General features: G+C 34.6%; 2 protein-coding genes across 2 annotated transcripts; both read left to right on the top strand.

The window, feature by feature from the left end:
• The first annotated feature begins 2,178 nt into the window (after positions 1–2,178).
• On the top strand, positions 2,179–3,093 carry LOC148129077 (olfactory receptor 14A16-like). The gene has a single exon (XM_087947946.1). The coding sequence runs from the start codon at positions 2,179–2,181 to the stop codon at positions 3,091–3,093; it is 915 nt and encodes a 304-aa protein (XP_087804072.1).
• Positions 3,094–12,561: 9,468 nt separating this feature from the next.
• On the top strand, positions 12,562–13,476 carry LOC148129076 (olfactory receptor 14C36-like). The gene has a single exon (XM_087947170.1). It carries the CDS (start codon positions 12,562–12,564, stop codon positions 13,474–13,476), a length of 915 nt encoding a protein of 304 aa, XP_087803296.1.
• Positions 13,477–14,146: the final 670 nt, after the last annotated feature.

Raw genomic sequence — 14,146 nt, 5'->3', positions numbered from 1 at the left:
GAATCTATTATTTATGTATTCGATTTAAAGTTTATTATGCTTTTTTTTGCCAAATAGGTACTAGAGCATCTGAGAAAAACATTCCCATCTGACTACCCCATAAAATACACACATATACACACATATTGCAGCAGAAGGCAATATCTACACTCAAGATTTCCAAATAAAAGATACAGCAATTTATTGTTATATATTCACTAGATTTACATTGTTTTTCTACTAGAAGTTCAAAGTGCCATTCATACCACATCCACCAATTTTCTGACACTACCATAATCCTATACGAGTAGTGAGTGAGAGTTTGAGACTGATTCCAATAATCCCAGAAAACTTCCATGGTTGAAAAATAACTTTAACAGGGAATTTCCTAATCCAAGGCAATCCTTTTGTTCAGTGCCTGAAATAACAAAACTGGAAATAGGGAGGTTAACAATGTGTTTTGTTATAATAGCAGAAAACTCTGTGAATGGGCAAGTGGCAAATAGTTTCTTTTTAAAGGGGTTTGAAAAAGAATGGAAAATGGGTTTAATAAATCTAATTGAGGAACACTCTTATCTGTGAAATAATAGAAAGTATTTGTAGCTCTGGCTTAAATTTTGGCAATCTTGCCCTACAAACTTGTTTCAATTTAGTTTCTGAATATTTTGTTATCAGACTAGGTAATATCATCAGCAGGATTTTCTTGTCCTATTCTCCTTGGAGCTATATTTAAATTCTGAGCAGCTGACTATTTCTCTTGTTGATTGGTTGTTCAAATGGTTTGGTGTCTTACTTATTCTACAAGTATAGATCAATATACATGTTAATTGCTTCAATACCAGGCTTCAATAAATTCATGTGTGTGGCGGCTGTGAGCATGGCTAATGATTTTTGTTCCTTCCCAATTGAATTGGTGTTATTTATTATCTATGTAGTTTGAGATAAAGGATTTTTGGTCGTGTCATTTAACTGCTACTTGATGTTCACGAACCCTTATTTTCAATCGCCTTCCTGTTTATCCCACATAGAATTGCAATTGATTTTGTATACTATGTTGCTGTTGTCCTCCTTCTGTATTTTGTCTTTGACTTTAGATAGCTCTTTTCTGAGTGTAAATGTTGATTTGTGAACTATTATTTTTCCTAGGGGTTAAGGTATTCTGGGGGCCATTTCGCATGTTCGTTTGATATATGTCAGGACTTGTTTTTGTGTTGTGGTTGGCTGTGTATTTTGTTAGGGTTTGGATAACAAGGATCATATTATGACATTTTCCTTCACAATGGCTATCCCAAAAATTTCATAATACAATTCCTGTCATCCAAACCCATCCAAGCATATTGATATAAAGCCAGCATATGAATATGTAAGAAATCAAACCACTTGAACAACCAATCAACAAAAGAATCTATCAGCTGCTCAGAATTTAAATATAGCTCCAAATGAACTATAATTCGAATGACCAACTGACCACCCTGGCACACAAGACATTTATGAGCTAAAGAAAATAGGACAAGAAAATCTTGCTGATGATGTTACCCAGTCCAGTAATGAAATGTTCAGAAACTAAATTGAAACAAGCTTGGAGAGCAAACCACTCTCCATTTTATCTGGTTGGGTTTTGTTGTTGTTTTTCAGGGAAGAGAGATTGGCTTTTGAGATTGGACTTATTGCATTCAATCAAGCAGCAATTGATAATAAATGGTATAAAGAAACAAATGTGGATATTTGATCAGGGACCAATAGAGTTAATATTTGAGGTGATTTGGGATTAAACTTTTATTTAATATGTTTATTATTGTTTTTCTGTTAACTGTGTTCTTATTAATATAATTGATAGATGACAGACTTACAATTTGTAATAAGGTTAGTATAATATTTTAAATTATTTTGGCCTGTTTTGTAAGGGATGGAAAACTAACATTGCTGTATTATATTAATTAGCATTCAACGAGGGAGAATGTTATGTGTATACATGTTAGTCTTTTTAATAGGTTCTTTAGTACAGATGGGTAATAAATGACAAGAGTGTACTCTAATATCCCCATCCTACACCCCCCAATTACATTCTGTGCATGCTTTACATTTCTTAATGTTTTTTTATTCTCATGACATATCAAAATAGCACCTCCAAAATTTTATCTAAGAGAATTTTCCTCCTCTGTTTATTTGCAGTTATGCCTGCTCTGTCATAAATAAAACATGGAGAACCAAACCGCAGTGCCTTACTTTCTGCTGCTGGAATTCTCAAAAAATCATCATCTACAGCTTTTGCATTTCTTCTTCTTCTTTGTGTTATATCTGGCAACTGTAACCACAAATCTTCTCATCATCTCTGCTGTTGCTTTTGACCATCGACTGCACAGCCCCATGTACTTCTTTTTAATGAATTTAGGTCTACAGGACCTGGGCATTGCTTCAGTTATTGTCCCCAAATCCATGATAAATTCTCTCTTGGACACTAGATATATCTCTTACTTTGGTTGTGTTGCTCAAGTCTTTCTCTTTCTTTTTTTTGAAGCCTCGGAATTATGCCTACTGACCGTTATGGCATATGATCGGTATGTTGCCATTTGCAATCCATTGCACTATGAGATGGTGATGAATTCAAAATATTGTGCTGAAATAATAATTATAGTGTGGATTACAGGTTTCCTCTATGGAATGTTGCACGCCACTGGCACCTTTTCAATTATTTTTTGTTCTAATGTGATCAACCAATTTTTCTGTGAAATTCCACACTTGATAAAACTATCCTGTTCTGGCTTAAATCTACTTGAGGTTGGAATTATAGTGGTCAGTATCATTGTTGGACTAGGATGTTTTACTTTTATTGTTGTTTCTTATGTAGTGATCTTCAAGACAGTGTTAACAATTCCTTCTGAAAAAGGAAGGCAAAAAGCCTTATCCACTTGTATTCCCCATCTTACAGTAGTGTCTATATTATTATTAACTGGATGCTTTGTCTATCTGAGATCGTCCTCCAACACTCCATCTTACTTAGATTTTGGGTTGACTGTTCTGTATGCCCTCCTTCCACCCCTGTTCAATCCAATCATCTATAGCATTAGAAATAAGAATATCAAATCTGTCCTTTCTAAACTGTGGAGATTGTGACAAATTCTTTTATTGTTGTTTATATTCTATTTATTGTTTTTTTTTTGGGTTTTTTGTCTTTTTTTTACTTTTGTGAAAATATGATAGAAAGGGAGATGGAGGCAAAGCTTAACCAATGTTCTTCACCTCTAATTACTGTCAACAATTTTACAGATGCTCAATATGGATGTTTGGCAGCTCTGGCATTCTACACACTAACAATTCTTTATGTTTGATGTAATGAGAATCAGAGTACAATGTGATTGGGGAAAATGGGAAAGAGAGAGGAAATTTAAATGTGTTCTATTTTTCACAGTACTTTCCTATATGAAATGGCTTCCCTCTAATGCTGGTCCCTCTAATGCTTTAAGAAGAGACTGGACTCCTGCTTGAACAGGGGGCTGGACTAGGAGACCTTCCAGGTGCCTTTCAACTGTATTCTGACTGATTGATTGGTCCATAATATGTCTAGCTAAAGCTTCAGAGTTTCCAAAATACATAGTCTTCTCTATCACTTCCCTCCTGAAATGGTCATTTCCCCACAAACTTTGATATTTTGCTCCTTTCAGACAACCTGAAATCCTGGGAACTACCTGGACAAATCCCTATATTTTTCTTGGCAACATTTTTTTTTCAGAAGGGGTTGTCATTGTCTCCTTTCAAGTTCTGATAGAAAGGGACTGGTCCAAAGTCATACAGCTGGCTACATTCCTAAAATGGATAGAAGTCTCAGACTTTGGTTTTAGCCTGTTGCCTTAACTTCTACATTCAGTTGGTTTTCAGATTCTTTAGCTCATAATGTTTCTTTTCTTTAGAAGTGCTTTGGCAGGTCCAGACATATGGCAGGGTGCATAAGCTGTGTAAACAGATACTATTTCATACAATCTTTTGATAACCATGAGAAATAAAAAGCAAGAAATTAAATTAAGATGATGCTTAATTCTACCAGAACATCAAAAAAGCTTTCAGAAGTCTAACAGCTTAATACAAAATGGAAGATATAAGGCATGTTCCCTGGTCCAAAATCTGAGGAAGGGAAGATAGATAGAGCTACACCAAGGATAATATCTTATTGAAATGTTTTTGAGAAATAATGAGTTTCATCCAAACTTCTGATAACATATACAAAAAGCCATATCACTATTTTGTGATATCTCTGCCACCACTCTCACAATATTTTGGTGAATGTTTACAAAATGGAAGGTTTACCATATATTTGGGGGCTCACTATAAGTATATTTGGGGGTACCATGTACTTATTGAATCTTAGGTAACATGTAATTTACTTTGAGGAAGATGATGGGCTTTCTGCTAAAGGGATATGAAATATTCTCATACATTTATAGTGTTCTATTGGATTTTGCAGTCTTATTTCTTGCTTTGTCTGTGTATACATTATACTTAACTGTTAGAATTATGATTTTGCTCTGCTTTGCCGAATAAACTCAAGTTTTAAGGGCTTTTTGTGTGTATATTATTGTTGTTTCATTCTAATCCATGAACCTCCTATTCCCATCATGGGTGGTGAAAAGGAGTGATCCTATACCTCTTTAAGAATCTTCCTAGTTTGTAATTTCAGTTGCATCGGGGGATGTCTTTATGTGCCCTTGATTTAGTGAAAAAGTCAACATTCTATCAAAGATAAATTTTAAAAGGCAAATTTAAAATACAAGAAAACCAATATAAGTTACCTAGTGCAATATTGAAAATATTACAAAGTAATATCCATCCTACATGGCCATCAATTCCCTATCTTATAGTTGTTTGCCTACCACTTAAACTGGCTTGTTTGTATATCTGTGATATCCCACTAGCACCCCAAATTATTTAGTTTTAGCATTATCTATCTTACATTCCATACCAAAATGCAAGTTATACCATGTTATCATATTGCTCTTTCTACTCACTAAATTCTCAAAAAAATTACGGCTATAGACTTTGCATTATATTTGAAAATTGCAACAGGAAATCTTCTCATATCTTCAATAACTTTGGATGAGAACTGAACCCCATGAATTTCTTTCTGATAAATTTGGGTATGTGTGACATAGGCATTATTTCAAGCATTTCTCAAGGCTATAGCAAGTTTTTGTTTTTTTTAATAACAAATTTTATTAATTTTCAAAGACAATACACAGACAAACAAAACATAAAACATAAGAACATAAAACATCTTTTCTAAAAACTGCTTAACAAAACAAATAAAACATCTCATTTAAGTACATTACTCTTTTCCAACTTCTCACTGTTTCTTCCTTTATTTCTGTTCAATTTTATTCATTAAACTTATACTTTCAAGTATAAGTATATTACTATATTTCATATTATTACTATTTCATATGTTCTTATCCAACATCATTAATCCTCGATAAACAAACATAAGCAAACAAAATACATAACATAAAAACATAAAACTTCTTTTTAAAGCGGCTTAACCCGGGTTATAACTTTTGTACAGACATAAATCAAATTCATGCTCACCTTATATACTATTTCATATCTTCTTTTCACTCTCTTAATTCTATTTTATTTATTTAATCTCAATTTAAATCATTATACTTGTATCTTTTGTCCGTTCTTTTTCAATTATCTATTTATCTTTTCTCTTTACCACAAACTTTTTCCTGTAATCACCGGTTGAAGTATGACACCTTTCTATTTTCCCCCCAAATTTAACACTTAAAATAATACATAGGTTCTATTCTGATTCTGCTTAGTACATTCTACATAACATTTTAAAATATAAACATAATGATCTTATAGTATATTAAAAATAATGTTCCATAACAAATTAATTAATTAAACTCTATTAATTAAATCTTAGGCATTTTACACATTCCCTACAATATTCTATTAACACATATTTCAAATACAAATACTACAATACAATCTTGTGTACTTTTGCAGAATCTCTTTTTAGATTATGTTTTACCCTTTATCTCTGAAAAACCTGTTTATTAGCATCTTGTTTTAAGCCTTTATAACTTCCCTTCACTTTTTCCCTTCCTTCCTTGTCAAATCTAGCCTTTTTACCCTCCCCCTCTCTCAATCTCCAGCCTTTTAGTCTCCCCTCTCTGTTGTATTCCTCTCTTCTGTTGCTTTCTGACATTATATCGATTTTTCACCTTATTTTTCCCTTTCTTGGTTGTTTTTTAGAACTTAAATTCTCCATTTTCTTTTCCTTTTTACCCTTTTCTTTCTCATTTAAAATCATATGTCCATTAAAGATGACTTCTTCTTCATCATCCCAGCCTTTTTCTTGTTGCATTTCCTGATAAGTAGAAATCGCCATTTCTAAGAAGCAAAGGATAGATCCAAAGGAGCCCTTGCCTTCTTCTTCTTCTTCTCTTAATTTTTCAAATTGCATTTTCAGTTCTTCAACAGATACCATTGTAAAAAATTTTTAAACAATCCAAATGTTTTCTTAGTCTTTCAAAAGATAGTTCACAAAAGTCCCAAAGTCATCAAGCAATCAAAGTCAGCACAATCAGCACAGTCTGTTTCATTTAGCACTTTCTTCTACTTTCTCTTCCTGGGGTAGCATTCAATTACACAATTCCAAGGTATTTTTGGAAGTTTTATTGCAATTTAATCTCTGATCTTATAAAACTCCAAGCAATCTCCTTCAACAAACATTAGTATAAATAATTTACCTCTCTTCCTTCCCACTTAAAGCAAAAAGATTTTAATTTTTAAATGTCAGTGTTTAGAAATCTAATGTCCCCTTGGCTTTAATTTTCAAAGTTAGTACCTTCTGCTGCCAAAGTGGGTATTTCCTATTTCCATCTGCTGTCTCCGTAGGGAAGTGAGGAGAAAAAAACAACAACTTTCCCTTTACTTTCCACCGCAGCTTAACGATCTTCTGGGAAACAATGTATCACTTAAGGAGCCAAAGTTCCAGGGTATTCAGATGTTAATTGTTGTCCCGGTTCAGCCAAAAGCCTTCTCTTTCTTCACTTCCTTCTGCACAAAACTTGTCCGGCTGAGAGGTTCTTTGTGACGGCCATTGCTGACCGCCGCTCCACCACCTTTGGAAAAGGGAGTTAAGCCAGCTGGGGAAGGGGTGTGTGATATCCCCCGACCCCTGCCCGGATCTCCCCTCTCTTCAGTTATCCCTACAGGATAACTATAGCCTCCCAATCCAATTGGATCGAAGGCACTCCAGCAGCGAGCGCGGCAGGGATCGCGCACAAACGCGAATTCCTGCTGCCTCTGAAGCCTGACAAACCGGAACTCCCAAGGCTATAGCAAGTTTTTTCATGGGCATGTGACACCTTTCTTACATTGCTTGAATTGTTCTACTCATTTTTAAGTCTCTTTTAAAGCTCCTGTTTTCTTCATCCTCTTTTGCCAGATGTCAGAGTAATGATAAGTACAGAGGCAATGGATTCTTTTGGATTCACAGAATATAAATGCACATTGAATAAAGGTATGAATAACGAGATGTTAAGCTCTACTATTAATCCAGGCAAACTGATTTAAAACATGATAGAAAGCATGCACATCAAGCAAGATGATACCCAAATCTTTTTTAAGCTAATAGGAGCCCCTCAATAACAATAGCAGAGATACCCAAGGGTGGCCATTTTCTGCATTACCCAATACATATAATCCTCAACTTACAACTGCAATTGAGCCCAAAATTTATGTTGCTAAGTGAGAAATTTGGTGAGTTTTGTCCCATTTTATGACTTTTCTTGCTACATTTGTTAAGTGAATCACAGAAGTTGTTAAATTACTAACATGGTTATGAAGTGAATCTGGTTTCCACATTGACTTTTCTTGTCAGAAGGTTGCAATCACATGACCCAGGGACTCTGCAAGCATCATAATTGTTAAGTCAAGGACTACTAGTAGCTGGTTCTATGCAGAAGCTCTCAGTTAAAAGACCAGCACTAAGTTCTTTATTAGAATGTGGCATCATGATTTCATAGAACTGGTTTTATGGTCAAGAGATGGCAAGACCTGATTTTGACCAAGTGGTACATGACTCTGGGATGAGAGCTGAAAATTGAAGAAATTCACAGGTATATTTTACAGCTCTGGGAATGTTTACCCCAACACTCACTCACTCTCTCTCCCCTGTCTCTCTCTCCCTCCCTCCCTCCTCTCTCTCTCTCTCTCTCTCTCTCACATACACATATACACTCACTCTCTCACACATACTTTGCCTTTATTCAGCAAACAATCAAAATATGTCACTAGATTGCAAGTATTACAAAGTCCATCCCAGATGGCTCTCAGTTCCCTATAGTAGTTTACCTATTTCTAAATTGGCTTGTCTACATATCTGAACTTCTTTATAGAACTCCATCCTATTTAGTTTTAGCATTATCTATGTTATATTCCACTCTTTCATTCCTCTTCAATCCATCTATAACATGAGAAATAAGAATATGAATTAGGCCCTACCTAAGATGCCCGGTGTTTGAAAGTTTCTATCAATGAAATTTTCTCTACTTTATTCCTAGAAATGGACTTTGTATATGCTGTGTTTAAGCATGATTTGTAGAATAAGAAAATGTTCAGTCTAAAATACCAACAAGGAAGAAATGAGGTTGCCCAGAACCAATAAAAATTTGGGGAACTAAATGCTCCTGAGGTCATCAAGAGTTGCAGAAACGAAATCCACCTATACGATGAAACGAAACTTGCAGTGCCATGAAAGGTTATCTTCTAACCTTTTCATGTGTAAATGGAAATTTTAGTGTACATGTAACAGGAGTGGTGCTTGCATCATAATATTGCTGTACTGATGTTGCTAGTGTCATCACTCTTACTACAGACACTGCTGTTTTGTTTCTACCTGCTTAGCTGTCAGGAACAATAACTAGGCCTAGACATGAAGAGCTCAATCACCTGATCAAGCCTATACAAAAGAATCTTTTCAGACTGACAGCTGGCACTTGGGTGAGACTTGACAAGGCCAAATAGGATTGGATGGGGACTTTGGGATTCATCATTTGATTTCTTCCCCTGGCTCAGCCAGTTATGCCTTCTAAATTAGCAGAGCTGATATATTTGTACTTCCCAATACATTCCCATCCCTGCCACTGGGATGTTTAATTTTTCTTCTTTCTAGCTCTTTTTCTATTTGTCCCAATCAAAGCTGCAGAAGTATCATATACAAAGAGTCAGCCACCCTATAATCTGCCTCTTGGGATCTGCTTATTTTTATATCTTACTCTGTATGTTCCTTATTTTTTTTAGGATTTACTTTATACTTTACTTTGTTTTTTAACTTGAGTAAAAAAATAGTAAAAATTAAAAAATTTAAATATGTTTCTTGGTGCTTTGCCATATGGGCTTTGATGGATTCAACTGGGGAAGTGCTAGTGACCACTGTCCCAGAATAAATTATATCATTATCTTATTGCAGGGAACAATTCATTGCAGAAAAAAACAATTATTAATCCAGAAAACTTTTTATATGTATATTGATTTTCTAAAACATGTATCTATATAAATTCTCTTTCCAAATCTTATTTTCTGTCTTTCTTCTTCTAGGTTTTCTTATTGATTTCTATGAACTTATTTTATTACTTATTTTACTATAGGTATTTTATAGTTCTCTATGGGCTTATAGCTCATTCTATGAACCTTGTTTTAGATTTGTATTTGCAATCTACTTGTTGTGGTTAGCCAGCAGCAGGTGCAGATGGCTGAGGAGAGTGAGGACTCAGATGAGGGGCCAGAACCGTTAGGGAGTGGACTGCTGCCTTCAGAGATTGTGGGGGCTGACAGCAGCGATGGGATTTCCAAGGAGCCTGTGCCAAGTGCGTGTGCACACAGGGCTGCTCGTAGGAAAGAACAGCTGCAGCAGCACAGGCGACTCAGGAGTAAGGCTGCAAGGTAATGGTTCCTCCTTCAAGAAAATAAAAGTCAGCTTTGAATCAGACATCCTTTGTAGGAAGCAAAAACGTTTTGAAACTCCAGCCTCGTGGACACTTTAAGCTTATGGACCAACTACTAGTGTTAGGATTTGAAGTCCACAAGGCTTAAAGTGGCCAAGGTTGGAGACCCCTGGAATAGAGAGTGGGATTTTTTTAAATTGGAGAAGTGAAAGAAAATCACAAGTGATGAAACATGCTTCAGGAAACAAACTAAATCAGTATTATTTTGTTCTATAGGAAAAAATAGCAGAAAAATAACAGATAATAAACACTCAGAAGAAGATCATCTTAAATTGCAGATAGCTGTTTCACTACATGAAAATTAGATCAATAGTAGGAAAATTAGCATCAGTTAAGTCATTTCAAATCTGTCTGTACGTCTATAAAAGAAAAGGATATCTAGAATATTTCTAAATGTCTTTTCAATTTTAAATATTAAATTATTATTGTTGAAAATCTTGTTCCACATTGTTAAAAGAAGTACTGAGATATCAGAGTTCATAGTTGTAAGAGGCTGCATCTCATTGGAATAGAGGTTTGTATTTGATGGGAGATTGCTTTTTAAAATCAAAGTATGACTTTCCTTCTGATTTTTGAAAAGGGGGATTTATTAATTCATTCTACCAATGTCTAAATTCATTTTTTTTTAAAAAAAAACTTCTGATGTCATTAACATGTGTAATACCACCTAATGAATGTCAAGAGTTATGCTGTAAGTAAAGATTTTTTTTCTTCTGTTTAATTATATATTTGATTAAAACATGTTTAGGAATCTATTATTTATGGATTCGATTTAAAATTTATTATGCTTTTTTTGCCAAATAGGTACTAGAGCATCTGAGAAAAACATTCCCATCTGTCTATCCCATAAAATACACACATATACACACATATTGCAGCAGAAGGCAATATCTACACTCAAGATTTCCAAATAAAAGATACAGCAATTTATTGTTATATATTCGCTAGATTTAAATTGTTTTTCTACTAGAAGGTCAGAGTGCCATTCATACCACATCAACCAATTTTCTGACACTACCACAATCCTATACGAGTAGTGAGTGAGAGTTTGAGACTGATTCAAATAATCCCAGAAAACTTCCATGGTTGAAAAATAACAGGGAATTTCCTAATCCAAGGCAATCCTTTTGTTCAGTGCCTGAAATAACAAAACTGGAAATAGGGAGGTTAACAATGTGCTTTGTTATAATAGCAGAAAACTCTGTGAATGGACAAGTGGCAAATAGTTTCTTTTTAAAGGGGTTTGAAAAAGAATGGAGGAATACTCTTATCTGTGAAATAATAGAAAGTATTTGTAGCTCTGGCTTAAATTTTGGTAATCTTGCCCTACAAGCTTGTTTCAATTTAGTTTCTGAACATTTTGTTACCAGACTAGGTAATATCATCAGCAGGATTTTCTTGTCCTATTCTCCTTGGAGCTATATTTAAATTCTGAGCAGCTGACTATTTCTCTTGTTGATTGGTTGTTCAAATGGTTTGGTGTCTTACTTATTCTACAAGTATAGATCAATGTACATGTTAATTGCTTCAATATCAGGCTTCAATAAATTCATGTGTGTGGCGGCTGTGAGCATGGCTAATGATTTTTGTTCCTTCCCAATTGAATTGGTGTTATTTATTATCTATGTAGTTTGAGATAAAGGATTTTTGGTCGTGTCATTTAACTGCTACTTGATGTTCACGAACCCTTATTTTCAATCGCCTTCCTGTTTATCCCACATAGAATTGCAATTGATTTTGTATACTATGTTGCTGTTGTCCTCCTTCTGTATTTTGTCTTTGACTTTAGATAGCTCTTTTCTGAGTGTAAATGTTGATTTGTGAACTATTATTTTTCCTAGGGGTTAAGGTATTCTGGGGGCCATTTCGCATGTTCGTTTGATATATGTCAGGACTTGTTTTTGTGTTGTGGTTGGCTGTGTATTTTGTTAGGGTTTGGATAACAAGGATCATATTATGACATTTTCCTTCACAATGGCTATCCCCAAAAAATATTTTGTTTTCTTTTTAGGGAAGAGAGATTGGCTTTTGAGATTGGACTTATTGCATTCAATCAATCAGCAATTGATAATAAATGGTATAAAGAAACAAATGTGGATATTTGATCAGGGAAGAATAGAGTTAATATTTGAGATGATTTGGGATTAAACTTTTATTGAATATGTTTATTATTGTTTTTTTGTTAACTGTGTTCTTTTTAATATAATTTATAGATGACAGACTTACAATTTGTAAATAAGGTTAGTATAATATTTTAAATTATTTTGGCCTGTTTTGTAAGGGATAGAAAACTAACATTGCTGTATTATATTAATTAGCATTCAACGAGGGAGAATGTTATGTGTATACATGTTAGTCTTTTTAATAGGTTCTTTAGTACAGATGGGTAATAAATGACAAGAGTGTACTCTAATATCCCCATCCTACACCCCCCAATTACATTCTGTGCATGCTTTACATTTCTTAATGTTTTTTATTCTCATGACATATCAAAATAGCACCTCCAAAATTTTATCTAAGAGAATTTTCCTCCTCTGTTTATTTGCAGTTATGCCAGCTTTGTCATAAATAAAACATGGAGAACCAAACCACAGTGTCTTACTTTCTGCTGCTGGAATTCTCAAAAAATCATCATCTACAGCTTTTGCATTTCTTCTTCTTCTTTGTGTTATATCTGGCAACTGTAACCACAAATCTTCTCATCATCTCTGCTGTTGCTTTTGACCATCGACTGCACAGCCCCATGTACTTCTTTTTAATGAATTTAGGTCTACAGGACCTGGGCATTGCTTCAGTTATTGTCCCCAAATCCATGATAAATTCTCTCTTGGACACTAGATATATCTCTTACTTTGGTTGTGTTGCTCAAGTCTTTCTCTTTCTTTTTTTTGAAGCCTCGGAATTATGCCTCCTGACCGTTATGGCATATGATCGGTATGTTGCCATTTGCAATCCATTGCACTATGAGATGGTGATGAATTCAAAATATTGTGCTGAAATAATAATTATAGTGTGGATTACAGGTTTCCTCTATGGAATGTTGCACGCCACTGGCACCTTTTCAATTATTTTTTGTTCTAATGTGATCAACCAATTTTTCTGTGAAATTCCACACTTGATAAAACTATCCTGTTCTGGCTTAAATCTACTTGAGGTTGGAGTTCTAGTGGTCAGTATCATTGTTGGACTAGGATGTTTTACTTTTATTGTTGTTTCTTATGTAGTGATCTTCAAGACAGTGTTAACAATTCCTTCTGAAAAAGGAAGGCAAAAAGCCTTATCCACTTGTATTCCCCATCTTACAGTAGTATCTATATTATTATTAACTGGATGCTTTGTCTATCTGAGACCGACCTCCAACACTCCATCTTACTTAGATTTTGGGTTGACTGTTCTATATGCCCTCCTCCCACCCCTGTTCAATCCAATCATCTACAGCATGAGAAATAAGAATATCAAATCTGTCCTTTCTAAACTGTGGAGATTGTGACAAATTATTTTATTGTTGTTTATATTCTATTTATTCTATTTTTTATTTTTGCTGTCTTTTCTTTTACTTTTGTGAAAATATGATAGAAAGGGAGATGGAGGCAAAGCTTAACCAATGTTCTTCACCTCTAATTACTGTCAACAACTTTACAGATACTCAATATGGATGTTTGGCAGCTCTGGCATTCTACACACTAACAATTCTTTATGTTTGATGTAATGAGAATCAGAGTACAATGTGATTGGGGGAAATGGGAAAGAAAGGAAATTTAAATGTGTTCTATTTTTCACAGTACTTTCCTATATGAAATAGCTTCCCTCTAATGCTTTAAGAAGAGACTGGACTCCTGTTTGAACAGGGAACTTGCCTAGGAGACCTTCCAGGTGCCTTTCAACTGTATTCTGATTGATTAATTAGTCCATAATATGTCTAGCTAAAGTTTCAGTTTCCAAAATACATAGTCTTCTCTATCACTTCCCTCCTGAAATGGTCATTTCCCCACAAACTTTGATATTTTGCTCCTTTCAGACAACCTGAAGTCCTGGGAACTACCTGGACAAGTCCCTATATTTTTCCTGGCAACATTTTTTTTCAGAAGGGGATGTCATTGCCTCCTTTCAAGTTCTGAGAGAACGGGACTGGTCCAAAGTCATACAGCTGGCTACATTCC

Source organism: Notechis scutatus, chromosome Z, assembly GCF_049901735.1.
Source record: "Notechis scutatus isolate UNSWTSFEM ecotype Mainland chromosome Z, rNotScu1.2, whole genome shotgun sequence".
In the NCBI taxonomy this organism is placed as follows: domain Eukaryota; kingdom Metazoa; phylum Chordata; class Lepidosauria; order Squamata; family Elapidae; genus Notechis; species Notechis scutatus.
This window is presented reverse-complemented; position numbering and strand designations above follow the sequence as displayed.